The sequence below is a fragment of the Zootermopsis nevadensis genome, unplaced genomic scaffold (genome assembly GCF_977971745.1).
Source record: "Zootermopsis nevadensis isolate Lab colony 2312 unplaced genomic scaffold, Znev_1.0 Znev_ptg000018l, whole genome shotgun sequence".
Classification (NCBI taxonomy): Eukaryota; Metazoa; Arthropoda; class Insecta; order Blattodea; family Termopsidae; genus Zootermopsis; species Zootermopsis nevadensis.
This window is the reverse complement of record NW_028259150.1, coordinates 2,510,704-2,522,744: the sequence shown is the minus strand read 5'-3', so window position 1 is coordinate 2,522,744 and position 12,041 is coordinate 2,510,704. Positions and strand designations below refer to the sequence as shown.

At 35.8% G+C, this 12,041-nt stretch overlaps 1 protein-coding gene and 1 long non-coding RNA gene across 11 annotated transcripts in view; one reads left to right on the top strand and one right to left on the bottom strand.

Moving 5' to 3' along the window:
- Positions 1 to 1,817: 1,817 nt before the first annotated feature.
- Positions 1,818 to 5,319, top strand: LOC110827870 (uncharacterized). Its single transcript, XR_002542496.2, has 3 exons — positions 1,818 to 1,993; positions 3,202 to 3,342; positions 5,007 to 5,319. It is a non-coding gene; the product is annotated as an uncharacterized LOC110827870 (long non-coding RNA).
- A 448-nt stretch (positions 5,320 to 5,767) lies between these two features.
- The window catches only part of LOC110827866 (phosphatase and actin regulator 2), a 254,537-nt gene continuing 248,263 nt past the window's right edge, over positions 5,768 to 12,041 (bottom strand). For all 10 annotated transcript variants that reach the window (XM_087351051.1, XM_087351052.1, XM_087351054.1 and 7 more), the window contains 5 exons: positions 10,834 to 10,990; positions 10,273 to 10,328; positions 10,069 to 10,172; positions 9,186 to 9,358; positions 5,768 to 6,901 (listed from right to left, as the gene is read on the bottom strand). In XM_087351051.1, the coding sequence (XP_087207177.1) occupies positions 6,886 to 6,901; positions 9,186 to 9,358; positions 10,069 to 10,172; positions 10,273 to 10,328; positions 10,834 to 10,990 (506 nt within the window). In that variant the 3' untranslated portion in view covers positions 5,768 to 6,885. The remainder of the gene's footprint in view (positions 6,902 to 9,185; positions 9,359 to 10,068; positions 10,173 to 10,272; positions 10,329 to 10,833; positions 10,991 to 12,041) is intronic.

The window sequence follows — 12,041 nt, the reverse complement described above, 5'->3', positions numbered from 1 at the left end:
CATCCTGTTACCTGTGTACTTCTTGTGTCAGGATGGATTTTGATGACACTGTATCATTAGTTGCCTCAAGGTATCACATGTTTGTATAAAGTTCACAAAAAAAGGAGGATACATTCTTTTTCCTAAAACAAAGATTCCAATGACTTTACCATGGTAGGCTATATTCTGAAACTTGTATTCTGTACCTCACCATTTGTGACAACATTATCATCCTTGTCAATTATACAGTTCTCAAATACATTTATACAAATGGATTTCTGGGCTACTACCACCTACCTGAATTCTCCACTGACATATTTAAAATGGAAATGATGCTAGACCAAGAATAATTTATTATATTTTGAGTTACAGCTTGTAAATGTGGTGCTGGCAACATATGCATAACATAACAGTCTGTCAACTATTAAAAAATATGCAGCGTCAAAGGAGAAATGGTGGAATGTGGGACATAGCAGTTGATATTTCTTGCAAGGTATCATCTCATTTGTTTGAAAGAATGAAAGAAACCAACAGAATCTCAAGTGATGCTAGCCTGTATTTTAACAAGTCAGATTAGTTAAAGAGGATTTATTAGGTTATTGCATTTATACAGTCTGCTGTATAGCAATATATTTTGTGTAATATTTATATGTTAAACCTTTATCATTCGTGAAAACTGATATTCTGAATTGTACGCATCTTGTACCTAATAGCTTATTCCACTTCCCGTAATAGGTTCAACTTTTGGATCCATCGAATGCATGCACGTGAGTATGTGTTACGCTCCACACCACGGATTACCAAGACACCTCACGTCGTATTAGACGACTTTCCGGCGTCGGTAGCTTATACAACAGGCTAATACCATTCATAACCTGTGTCTCCCTCAATTTTAATTCTGTCTAATGAATGATCTACCATTTTAAGTGCCACGATTATCCACTCAGTATAATGTGTCTGGGATTTCGTTATTAGTACGGATTACGTTATCAGCTTGTCTATCATTAATGTTTGGTTTAATAAACGGTAACAGAAGTAACTAACTGTACCAACACACGATATTCTAAAAAAGGTATGTCTATAAGTCACTTTTACCCACGTGTTCTGAGAGCTTCCTATTTGCGTTTATTTAACGACGCCAAAAGATCTATCCACTTTTATATTTCAAATGGTCGAGTCTTACCTTTGCTGAATTCGTAATAAAATTAATCTGCTATAACGAAGTCGGATCTTCTGTCCCAGTCAAGTATATTGCACAGTGGTAACTGCTACTGACAGCTCCATTATCGGCACTTCATACACTTTTTATGGAGTAATGCACTCAATTCTCTGAATTAAATCTGATGCATTATAATCAAATTAACACATTAATATCAATATAGTATTATTTCCGAAAAGTATAACGATATTTATAATAAAATAAATTTAGAACGACTGACATTGGCACCCAGAGATCTTTGTACCAACTCACATAGTAAGCTAACATAAAACAATATAGTTTTCAGAGATAGGGAAATATCTTGGTACGAATGGGAATTTTCGAGAAATAAACCGCAAATAAAAAAGTAAACAAAAAGCTGTCAAACACAGGGATAGAAATGACGTATAGAGCTGTAATGTTTTACAATATTCTACTACGGAAGCTGGGTAGAGTTAGTTAGCTGTCTTCAATGCTAAGTTACATATTATTTGAGACCAGAGCTTACAGTACTAGACACGTTGGTAACATAATGCACAATATTCAACACAAATATATGCATAAACTTGCAGAGAGAAACACCAAGGGTTAATTCTGTTAGGAATTGTTTTTTGTTGTCACAGATAACCAAGGAGTTACATACCACAGATTTCCTCTTTCAAAGACGGAATCTCATTGTTATTTGTTAGTTTGTATTTAAAGTTGTTTCATTTTATATTCTCTGTAATTCTTTAATTTATCATTCTATCATATTTGTTTGTTTTATTTCTACTTTTTTAAAATCTCATCTTTGCAGCTGTTAATCTACTAATATTGGTATGTAGTAACTTTTTAAACAGGCATATTTTCCCCTTCTTAGGCATTTCACATTTCCAGAGTGACTGGTAGAAATTTCTGGATTCTTTTATTTTCTGTACTTCAATTTTTATATTGCCACTGTTTTAATTCACAAGTATTTAAAAATGTATTTCTCATATTTCATGATTTTTATATTTGATCTTTTCCATCTTCCCAGTCTCCTAGTTTATCATCCTGGGCTGTGATTCACAATTTTTTCCATTGTCATCTCCTAAGGTCTTGATGGAAACTACTTGAATTTCCTAAATCTCAAAATTGCAGTCATATAAGCACAGTACTGGCATCACTAGTAGCCACAGCATGATTTCTCAACAAATGGGTAACAATTTTTACTGAAGTTTCACAGATCAAAAGCTGTCTGGAAGAGCGAAATGTATGGTTCTGATATAATTTTTGACAGAATTGCTTGCTTTTGCAATCAGATTTAAATTTTGCATAAACTAACTAATTAGATGGCCTACCGAACCCGAAGGTTCATCACCGAATTAACCAAAGCCCTCCACCGGACCGTCCCGGGCCAACAAAATCCAGTTTCCTTCAACTCCTATCTCCCATAAATCCCGCCTGAGATTATCCTCCCATCTACATCAAGGTCTCCCCAGCGGTCTCTTCCCTTCAGGTTTCCCAACCAGTACCTGGTGCACACCTCTTGTCCCATCCATGCGTGCTACATGCCCAGCCCATCTCATTCTTCTCGACTTAATCACCCTTACAATACTGGGGGAGCAGCACAGATTTTTAAGCTCATCATTATGCAGTTTTCTCCACGCCCCATCGTCTTCCCTCTTAGGCCCAAATATCCTCCTCAACACCCTGTTCTCAAACACCTGCAATCTGTGTTCCTCCCTCTGAGTGAGAGACCATGTTTCGCACCCATACAAAAAAACAGGCAAGATTATTGTTTTGTATACTTTAATTTTCAGGTTCTTAGAAATCAGACAGGAAGACAAAATATTTTGAACTGAGAAGTAGCAAGCATTTCCAGAATTTAATCTCCTCCTAACTTCCTCATGAGTGTCATTTTCATTTGTTATTGTTGTTCCCAGATATTTGAACTTTGTAACCCTTTCAAAGGACTTATTAGCTACCCTAAGATAATTTTGCCCACCTGTCTTCTGATGACGAGATACTAACATGTACTTAGTTTTTTCTGAATTTACTTCTAGCCCCACGGACAAAAACCCCCACCACCCATCATGAAAGCTTGAATCGCCCACTAGTGGGCGGTAGGGACCAGGTTGACGACCCCCGAGCTAAATCAACTCATATAAATCATATATATCAAAGACACTGAAGTGAAACCAAAGGTGGGGGTCTGCATTATTGAATGGTTAGCTAAGAAAATAAAACCTTTCATAGACGCTGAATGCATCTTAGCAACTGCTGAGGAACTCTGTCCTGAGAGGATATCCACCTGTCACTGTAACAAAAAAGTAGTTTGGTTGAATGTAATGAAACTTCTCAACAACTGATATTCAACTTTTGCATAGATGACAAATTTTCTCTTTATGTAGAACTCACATCCATTTCAAGTTTGCAGGTGAAAAGCCTTGAAAAGTTCAATGATGGACAGTGGAAAGAACTTTGGTGGTGGTAAAACTGTTATTTGCATTGTCAGAGAAGTGATGCAAAAAAACTTTGTACTTTCAATAACATTCCATTACATCATTCATAATTTATACTGTCAAGTTCATAAGAAAGTATGGTTTAAATCAGTGGTATTCAACTTGGAGTACGCGAAGACATCTTAAGGGGTACATGATATTTAAAAAAAAATATTATTTCATGATAAACACTGAATAATCAGTAATGTAATTTATTTAATTTATTTTAGATGTAGATTATACACCAACAACTTTCGGGGTACAAAATTTAAGAGAAATTATATCTGGGGGTATGTGAACAAAAAGGGTTGAATACCACTGATTTAAATCATTGCCAGTCCAAACACTTTTCAGAGGAAAATGAGGTTGAATTTTGGGACGTGCTTTATTATAATGAAGTGACGTAGCTTAGCAGAGGCAACGTGGCAAGGGGGTTCTTTACTTTCAGAGTAGAACTTGAGAGAGACACATGCATGAAAAGAGTAAACCAACAAGCAAATTAAAAGATACAGAATGGATTCTTGATCTGGCATTTTTGGTAGATATAACACTCCTTTCGAATGAGCTGAACACAAAACTTCGAAGAAAAGGAAAACTTACCCCTGAAGCATTTTCTGATATCAAAATAAATCTAAATTGATTAATAAGTATGCTTTGAAATCATTTTAAAAACTTGTGGAAGAAAGACAAAAGTTTTCAGAAATTATCCTGCTGCTTCAAAGCAAATTCTCATCTAGATTTAATGATTTCAATCCACATTCCAGTGAAATTATTCTTTTTTCAAAATCCTTTGAAAGTAGATATCAATGATGTTGTTTAACTTCAAACTGAAGTAACTGAACTAGACTAATGACTCATCGAAAAATGCCTTCAAACCATTGCACCTGATGACATTTTCTTCAGGTGTCCTGCCTGAAGCCTTCCCAAAGATGAGGACATTTGTATCAGGTACTATAAGAGTATTTGCAAACAAACATTATATTTTTAAAATTTTAAGCAAAATTAAAGTCTGCACCAGTAATTAATGATTGGCATAATGAACTTAAAGCCAAAAACTATACAGTCAAACTTTCAAGACATAATTCTGCAAAAATCACATTAAACTTGTGTTCCTTCTTAGTTTTGAAAGTTGGACATGTAAATATTGGAAAATGTGCTCTGTTTGAAACATATGTTCTGAAAATAAGGTTAAATAACAAATGCCTTCATTTTTTGGAGGGTTCCTTACTTTATGCAATTTAATGACATTGCTGTACTTTTTGAAATAGTACTACTGCAATTTATTTTTTAAAATAACAATAAAAATAAGGAAAATATTTGTAATTGTAAAAATTTACTTTCATGAAGTATGTTCTTTATTTTTCTAGAAATTAGAACTCCAGAGGCTTAACTCAGTTGTATGGAGAAATACAGCTATTAACTGCTTTCAAGTGAATACCAGCTACAATAGTTTTAAGTTAAAGAAATTATTCTTTTTTGTGGCCCTTGACAAGGACATGACGAGCCAGTTCATCCTGCAGTAATGCAAGGGATGCCAACTCCTACTATGAACCAACAAAATGTTTCTCAATTAAAGGGGTGAGGAGCCCAAACACCTCAGCCTCTGCCCCCCTCCTCCCAGTTATATCACTGCATAAAATCTTAATCTGATTTCGTGCTCACCGATGGGAAATCAAAGAAAACGAGCAATTTTTTCAGAATTGTCTAAAAACAATTTCTGCAATAGCTTAACATATGGAATTCAATTGAGGATGAAGGAGTAATGAAAGAAATAGCAGTGTCACATAAAGCTGATCCTCCATGAAAATATTATTTTTGAAGTCTATAGTGTTTTTCCATGATACATTGACGGGCCTAACCTGGGCAGAGGCAACATTATATGCTGTCATATACTCTTTCTGTCGTGTTCAGAACAGCATGAAATATATATACAGACGTAAATTTTTAAGAAGTAGGATAATAGGACAGTGCTTGGTATCAACTGATCTTTCACACAAACATTATTTTTTTTTATAAATGTAACTGATGACAAAAAGTTGAGTCAGTTAACAAGGAAAACTGATTTTCACTTTATGCCAAAAATTCCACTCAAAATGACTTCTTCTGGTGTACCAAATAATTACACATATTGTTTGAAAATCAAATACTGTATTGCGAAGTTAATAGTAATAACAGTGTCATTACCAATAGCATTAATAATGGAACAGTTTATTTATGTATGTATTGTTCAACTGACCTAAAAATTACTCACAAAAATGTTACTGCCCATAAAATACACAATATCTGTTTTGGCAACATAGATTTATTTTATATAAAAAGTTTCACTGAGGGGGAGATGCGACTAACTGATGACGATATATTCGATTAACTATATACAAACTTCTGGAATTTGGGAGATCTTTAGTACATATCTATACATTTTGAAATTGGAACAGTTATATCTGTTGTATCCAAATGTGTTGTAAATTCTATTGTACCTAGCATTTTATCAACAGTTGCATAACTGTAGAGTAGATGAATAGTTATTTACATGACAAAATATAATTCCTGTATCACTTAAAAAGTTATAAGAATGGCTTCCTATCGTGAGGGCTGCCAGTAGGATCCCAACTGCTGTGTGATGAAACAGCACAGCCGTAGTTCATCCACGGCTTTCCCACCTTGAATGGCAAATCAATTTGGATAGTATTATCCTTAATTTGTCCTGTCCATAATATGCCTTCATTTCATCAACAATTCTTATTCTGTTGTAGAAAAAGACTTAAAGAAGTAAATGTCTGATCAAGTAATGAACAGAAAATCTGTCCTAGGTGTGCCAAAAAAAGCACTACTTTGTTTACAACCATCTTTTCAAAAATGGTTGCAGTGACTCAACATAACAGCTTTATGTACACAGAAAATTGCATCGCTTTTTACACACAAAAATCTGCACTATTTATATGAAATTATCAATATTCAACAGAGGTGATTCGATTTAATAAAAAAACACTTCTGTACATAACTGCGGCAAAGTTGAGTATGCATGATTGTGATGAGTTTCTTGAGACACTTGAAGGTGTACCATTGGCAGCATGAACTCAGCCCACTGTACCACTACCCGCATCCTTCGATTCCCAGCTGGCTCACATACTCCTGAGCCGCTGCTACAATCAGAAGTGCAACACTCCCACCTGTCACTGTCTCACACACATTCAGCCTCAACTCCGCCATGGTCCAATGCTTCTCTTGGCCTAGGCTTTGCAATTGTCATGGCCTATGGAATCTGTAAACAATATATTAGTATACCAAATGTGATTTATGGTACATAGTGAACTACAGGTAAACCTCGATTTACGCCGGGGATGCGTTCCTGGACGAACCGGCATAAATGGAAACGGCGTAAATTGAAACTCTTTTTATAATGTAAATCAATGGGAAGTCAATGACATGCGTTCCCGGCACCCAAACATTGACGACTTAAATTCCTCAAAAATTGACTTTGCCTTATCCGTGATAGCAATTTCAGTCAACGGAATGTTTTTTCGATTCATGTCTTCCAACTATAGCAACAGTAATTTCTCCATTCTTTCTAAAAGTTTACTTCTGCTATAACTCACTTGCGTTGCACTTACTCTCGTAGCCTGTTCCATTGACCGTTTTATTTTATTTGAATTTTTCATTATGGAAGTCACAGTGGAAGGAGGCAACTTCATACTTCTGCACACATTACGACGGGTATCACCACCTTCTATTCTACGAATTACGTCCATCTTATCTTCTAACGCAATAGACCTACGCAGCTTTTTAGCAACATATTCACTTCTCTTACCAGACATGGTGGCTCTTCTACAATTTATAAACATAAAACAGTCACTACTGCAGAATAGTGGTCGAACAACACAAACACGTTTAGCACACAGTTTTCAGCACATTCAATGTGTCAACAAGAAGTGAACTGAGCACATTTTTCTTTACTCCCTTATCAGGCTGAACACAAATGACTCACCGTGAAGAGTGACCAATGCTCACGTGACTGTCGTGCAATGTTGGCGGATCTTTAGGAGATTATCTCGCAACTACTTAGCTGTGAGTGCAGAGGTGACTGTATTTATAATTTTTATTCAAAATCAGCGATGTAACAATTATGATTTAGTATAAGAATCAGACACTGGAATGGTCATATGAAAAAGCCACACAAGTCCACAAAACTCATACTATACAAATAAAAAGCTAGTAAAAACTATTTTATTTCACACTTCAGTTTTTGTTCTTCAAGAATAATTGGCAAGGATCTAACTTTCTGATACTGTTCACTATCATCTGCATCCTGAGTTGCAAACTGAAGTTACTTCTGAACTTACACAAGTACATAATATTTAAGGAACACTGAAGGTTTGTGTGGCTATGTGACTTTTGTCACTGCTGGGGTGACAACCTATTTAAGTCGCTGTGGGTTTCAGTGGTTTCTTATGCCCAAAACCTAAACCAAAATACAGTAGCAAAATAATGTAATAAATTCAGAAAAGAACTAAGTACATGTTAGTATCCCGTCAGCAGACAGGCAGGCAAAATCTTATTAGGGTGGCTAATAAATCCTTTGAAAGTGTGACAAAGTTCAGATATTTGGAAACAACAATAACAAATTAAAATGATATTCACAAGGAAGTTAGGAGTAGTTCAAATTCCAGAAATGCTAGCTATTTCTCATATCAAAATATTTTGTCTTCCTGTCTGATTTCTAAGAACCTAAAGCTTAAAATATGAAAGACAACAATTTTTCCTGTTGTTTTATATGGGTGTGAAACATGGTCTCTCACTCTGAGGGAGGAACATAGATTGCAGGTGTTTGAGATAGAGTGTTGAGGAGGATATTTTGGCCTAAGAGAGAAGAGGATGGGGCATGGAGAAAACTGCATAATGAGCTTAAAAATTTATACTCCTTCCCCAAAATTGTCAGGGTGATTAAGTCAAGAAGAATGTGATGGGCGGGGAATGTGGAATGCATGGATGGGGCGAGATGTGTACACCGGGTATTGGTCGGAAAGCCGGAGGTGAAGAATTGCTGGGGATACCTAGACATGGATGGGAGGATAATCTCAGGCGTGATCTATGGAAGATAGAAGTTGAAGGAGACTGGATTTTGCTGGCCCTTTGCAGGGACAGGTGGAGGACTTTGGTTAATTTGGTGATGAATCTTCCGGTTCTCTAAGCCATCTAATTCGTTAGTAAAATCCCTAAAAACGCTATATTTGTTTCATACCATTGTTTCATTATAAAAGTTTTTAAAAAGCAGAGTAATGTGACTACAAACTTATGAGATTATCTGATGAACTTCTAAAAGCAAAGGTGCTTTCAGATACAAATGCTTTATTGCAATGAGGCTGTAAAATAAGATATAAGCAAAATGAGTTCAGAATCAAAGATACAAAGAGAAGTCAAAGAATTTTTCTCTCACATCATATTTTCAAAATCTGAGACTTGAATATGGTTAACTTTTAGTGGGTTCTTTGACCTATACATAAGTTTTAATAGTCCTTATAATCGTCAATGAAGCAAACATTTCTGACCTGGTGAGGTGTCGACTATCTTCATGCACCTCCATCTCTGAACTTTTGAACTCATTCAGCTCTTTACGAATAGCTGCTTTGTCCTTGGGTGTAAGTCTTGTCCAGGGTTTATCAGCACGACGATCATACTCGTGAGCTTGAGTTACCTCAATATAATCATTAAATCGGATTATCTGAAATCCAACAAAAAATAATTATTAACCTATATAATGTAACATAGAAATAAACTAATTAATGTCTTATAGTCATAAGGCCTGGGTTCACATCCAAGGTAGTCCAGGTCAGATTTGTGGTGGACAAAGTGGCATTGGGAGAAATTTTTCTCCAAGTACTTCAGTTTTCTCCTGTCACATTCATTCTAATACTGCTCCATATACATTCATAGCACAGGTAGACACACACACACAAAAAGGACGAATAATCGAATAATCTCTTACAGTAAAATCTTCCTATTCAAACCCCATCATAGTACACAATCCTGAACAAGTCACACCCACTTCCCATCCTTGAAACTCATTTTTGTAAGATACAGCTGATACAATATTATTTACTTCTGCATCTTCCAAGTGACCACTTTCAAAAATACTCCTCCCCAAAATTCATGTACTATAGGCAGTTCTTTACCACCCTTGATATGCCCAGCCTACTGTAACCTTCTGTATTATTGCCCTGAATAAATCACAGAGTTCCTCACGACCACGTACAATTTATTTATGTACATACAGTGGTCTTATGGTTAACAATAATTGGTTCCATGTGATACCAACATGTCATTAATCAGAACTTTACGGGACCATATGTGAGGCAGATCATTAATTGAAATACTGTTAATCGATGGCACTGTAAACCGAGGGACCGCCATATGTTTCAGTACTATACATACCTTCTTTTCCTTCAACTCTTCCACTGTTGGCCTGAAGCTTAGCTTCCTCAATAACATTCGCTTTTTCTCTTCCTTCATTTTCTTTTCCTCAGCAGCACTTTGTTCTGCCAGAAACAAGTCAGAGTTAAATTGTGCCTTATTTAAACTAAGTTGCAACCAATATTAAATTAAATTCATGTGCACAACATTTCAAGAATTACATACTTTTAAGAATGTTCCTTTCTTCTAGTTCTTCCTGGGTAGGCCGCATGCTCAAACGCCTGTAAGTTAAAATTATACGTGTCAATTTTTATTTCATCAAGAAATCATCACTTGCTGTAGAATTTATATTTTTCCCAGGTATAAAACAACAAATCAACCTCTTTACTCTTCGCCAACAGTGACGACACACACCTCGGCTCTTTTGTCAGACACGTGCATTATTTTTTATTACATGCCTCTCCAACTTCTGAACACCCATTACTGGCAGTCCTTCAAGGGCTAAGGACACCATGAGACAAATAACGCCTTTGTCTTCGCTCACTAACACTCTTGTGGAATTTTTTGTTTTACTTTAATATTAGTCCTTAAAATAATTCCATAATAATAAGTGGGAAAGTTAAGCAGCATCCTGGGAATATTATGTTGAATTCATGCAACTTCACCTTCAGTAATTCCTCTGTTGGAACTCAATTGTTGCATAAATCACGGAGTAATTGTATTTATAATATTGTGCACATAAGTATGTAAGAAAGAGGACTTCATATTAGGTCAAGTGCCCTGTACCTGATAAGCCTGGCTCCTATGGCCTCTTTGGTCTCCATTCTCTCATTTTCACTCTCCTCGTGGATGATGTTGCGTGCTATGAGCTCTTGGCGATTGGGGCGTAATGCCAGTTTCAGAGCCAGACTGTCCTTCCTCGCTATCTTTGCTGCCAAACGGCCTGTAAAATACGTGAACAATTTCAGAGGCAACTGCATCCTAATAGCAACTGACTGCCACAAATGAATCTTACAGCAAGATCCAGAATTACATTATTTATGTATATAAAATCATCAGTTTTATCTTTCTAAATATGAAAATTTCATTGGTTACTGAAAAATCATGGAATCTAATCAAGTAGGATAAATAAATTATCGTAAGACTAATAGATGGCAGAACAGATCTGTTCATTTTCTAACTGTACATGTGTCACTCTAAAACCATCGTCTCATGATCTTCATTTTAAACCCAAAAGCCTATTTTTATGAAAGTCTAAAACTATTTTCTCTTTATGTTTGTTCTGATGGTATAAACATATCTGGCATGGAGGCAATGCTATTAAGTAGGAACCAGTTATGAATGATAAACTTAATTTAAACATAAACTATAAAGAGTAGGCAGCAGGGATCCTGCCATGTAACTTCGGCCCTTAAGCCGAAAAGCTATTTATTCGGTTCTGGAACAGTACAGATCATTTGCCTAAATTAAATATGTATGAGAGTGTGGGTAACAAAATTTGTCTAGCATGGTTTCAATGGTAAAAAGAACTGGGAATCTCAAGATCTGTAGGGATGAAAAGCAGGATTGTCATGTTAAAATGAACAACGAAGACATTCCTAGACCTGTACTAAGTAGTGCGATTAATATAAGCATCATATACAGAATCACGCACAAGTCAGGACATATTGGCCATCCCTGGCCTTTCTTCGTGCAAGGCAGCCATTTTGATTAAGTAAAGGAGTAGTTATGTATGTTTTAATTTCCTTTTCTATATTTGTGCATTAAAATGAAGTGGAACCCATTTGACCATTAAGTGAAAGCAACTACCAGTAACAATTAAAGACTATGTTTTAATCCACAACCTGCGTACACTGATAAAAATATATCACAGCACTTTCACTGCTAACCTACTATACGTATTCAATGGAGAGGATTAAGAAAGTAAAAGCTTTAATCACCCAATATTGGATTATAATACGAAAAACCAACAAAAACTAACAAACATGAATATG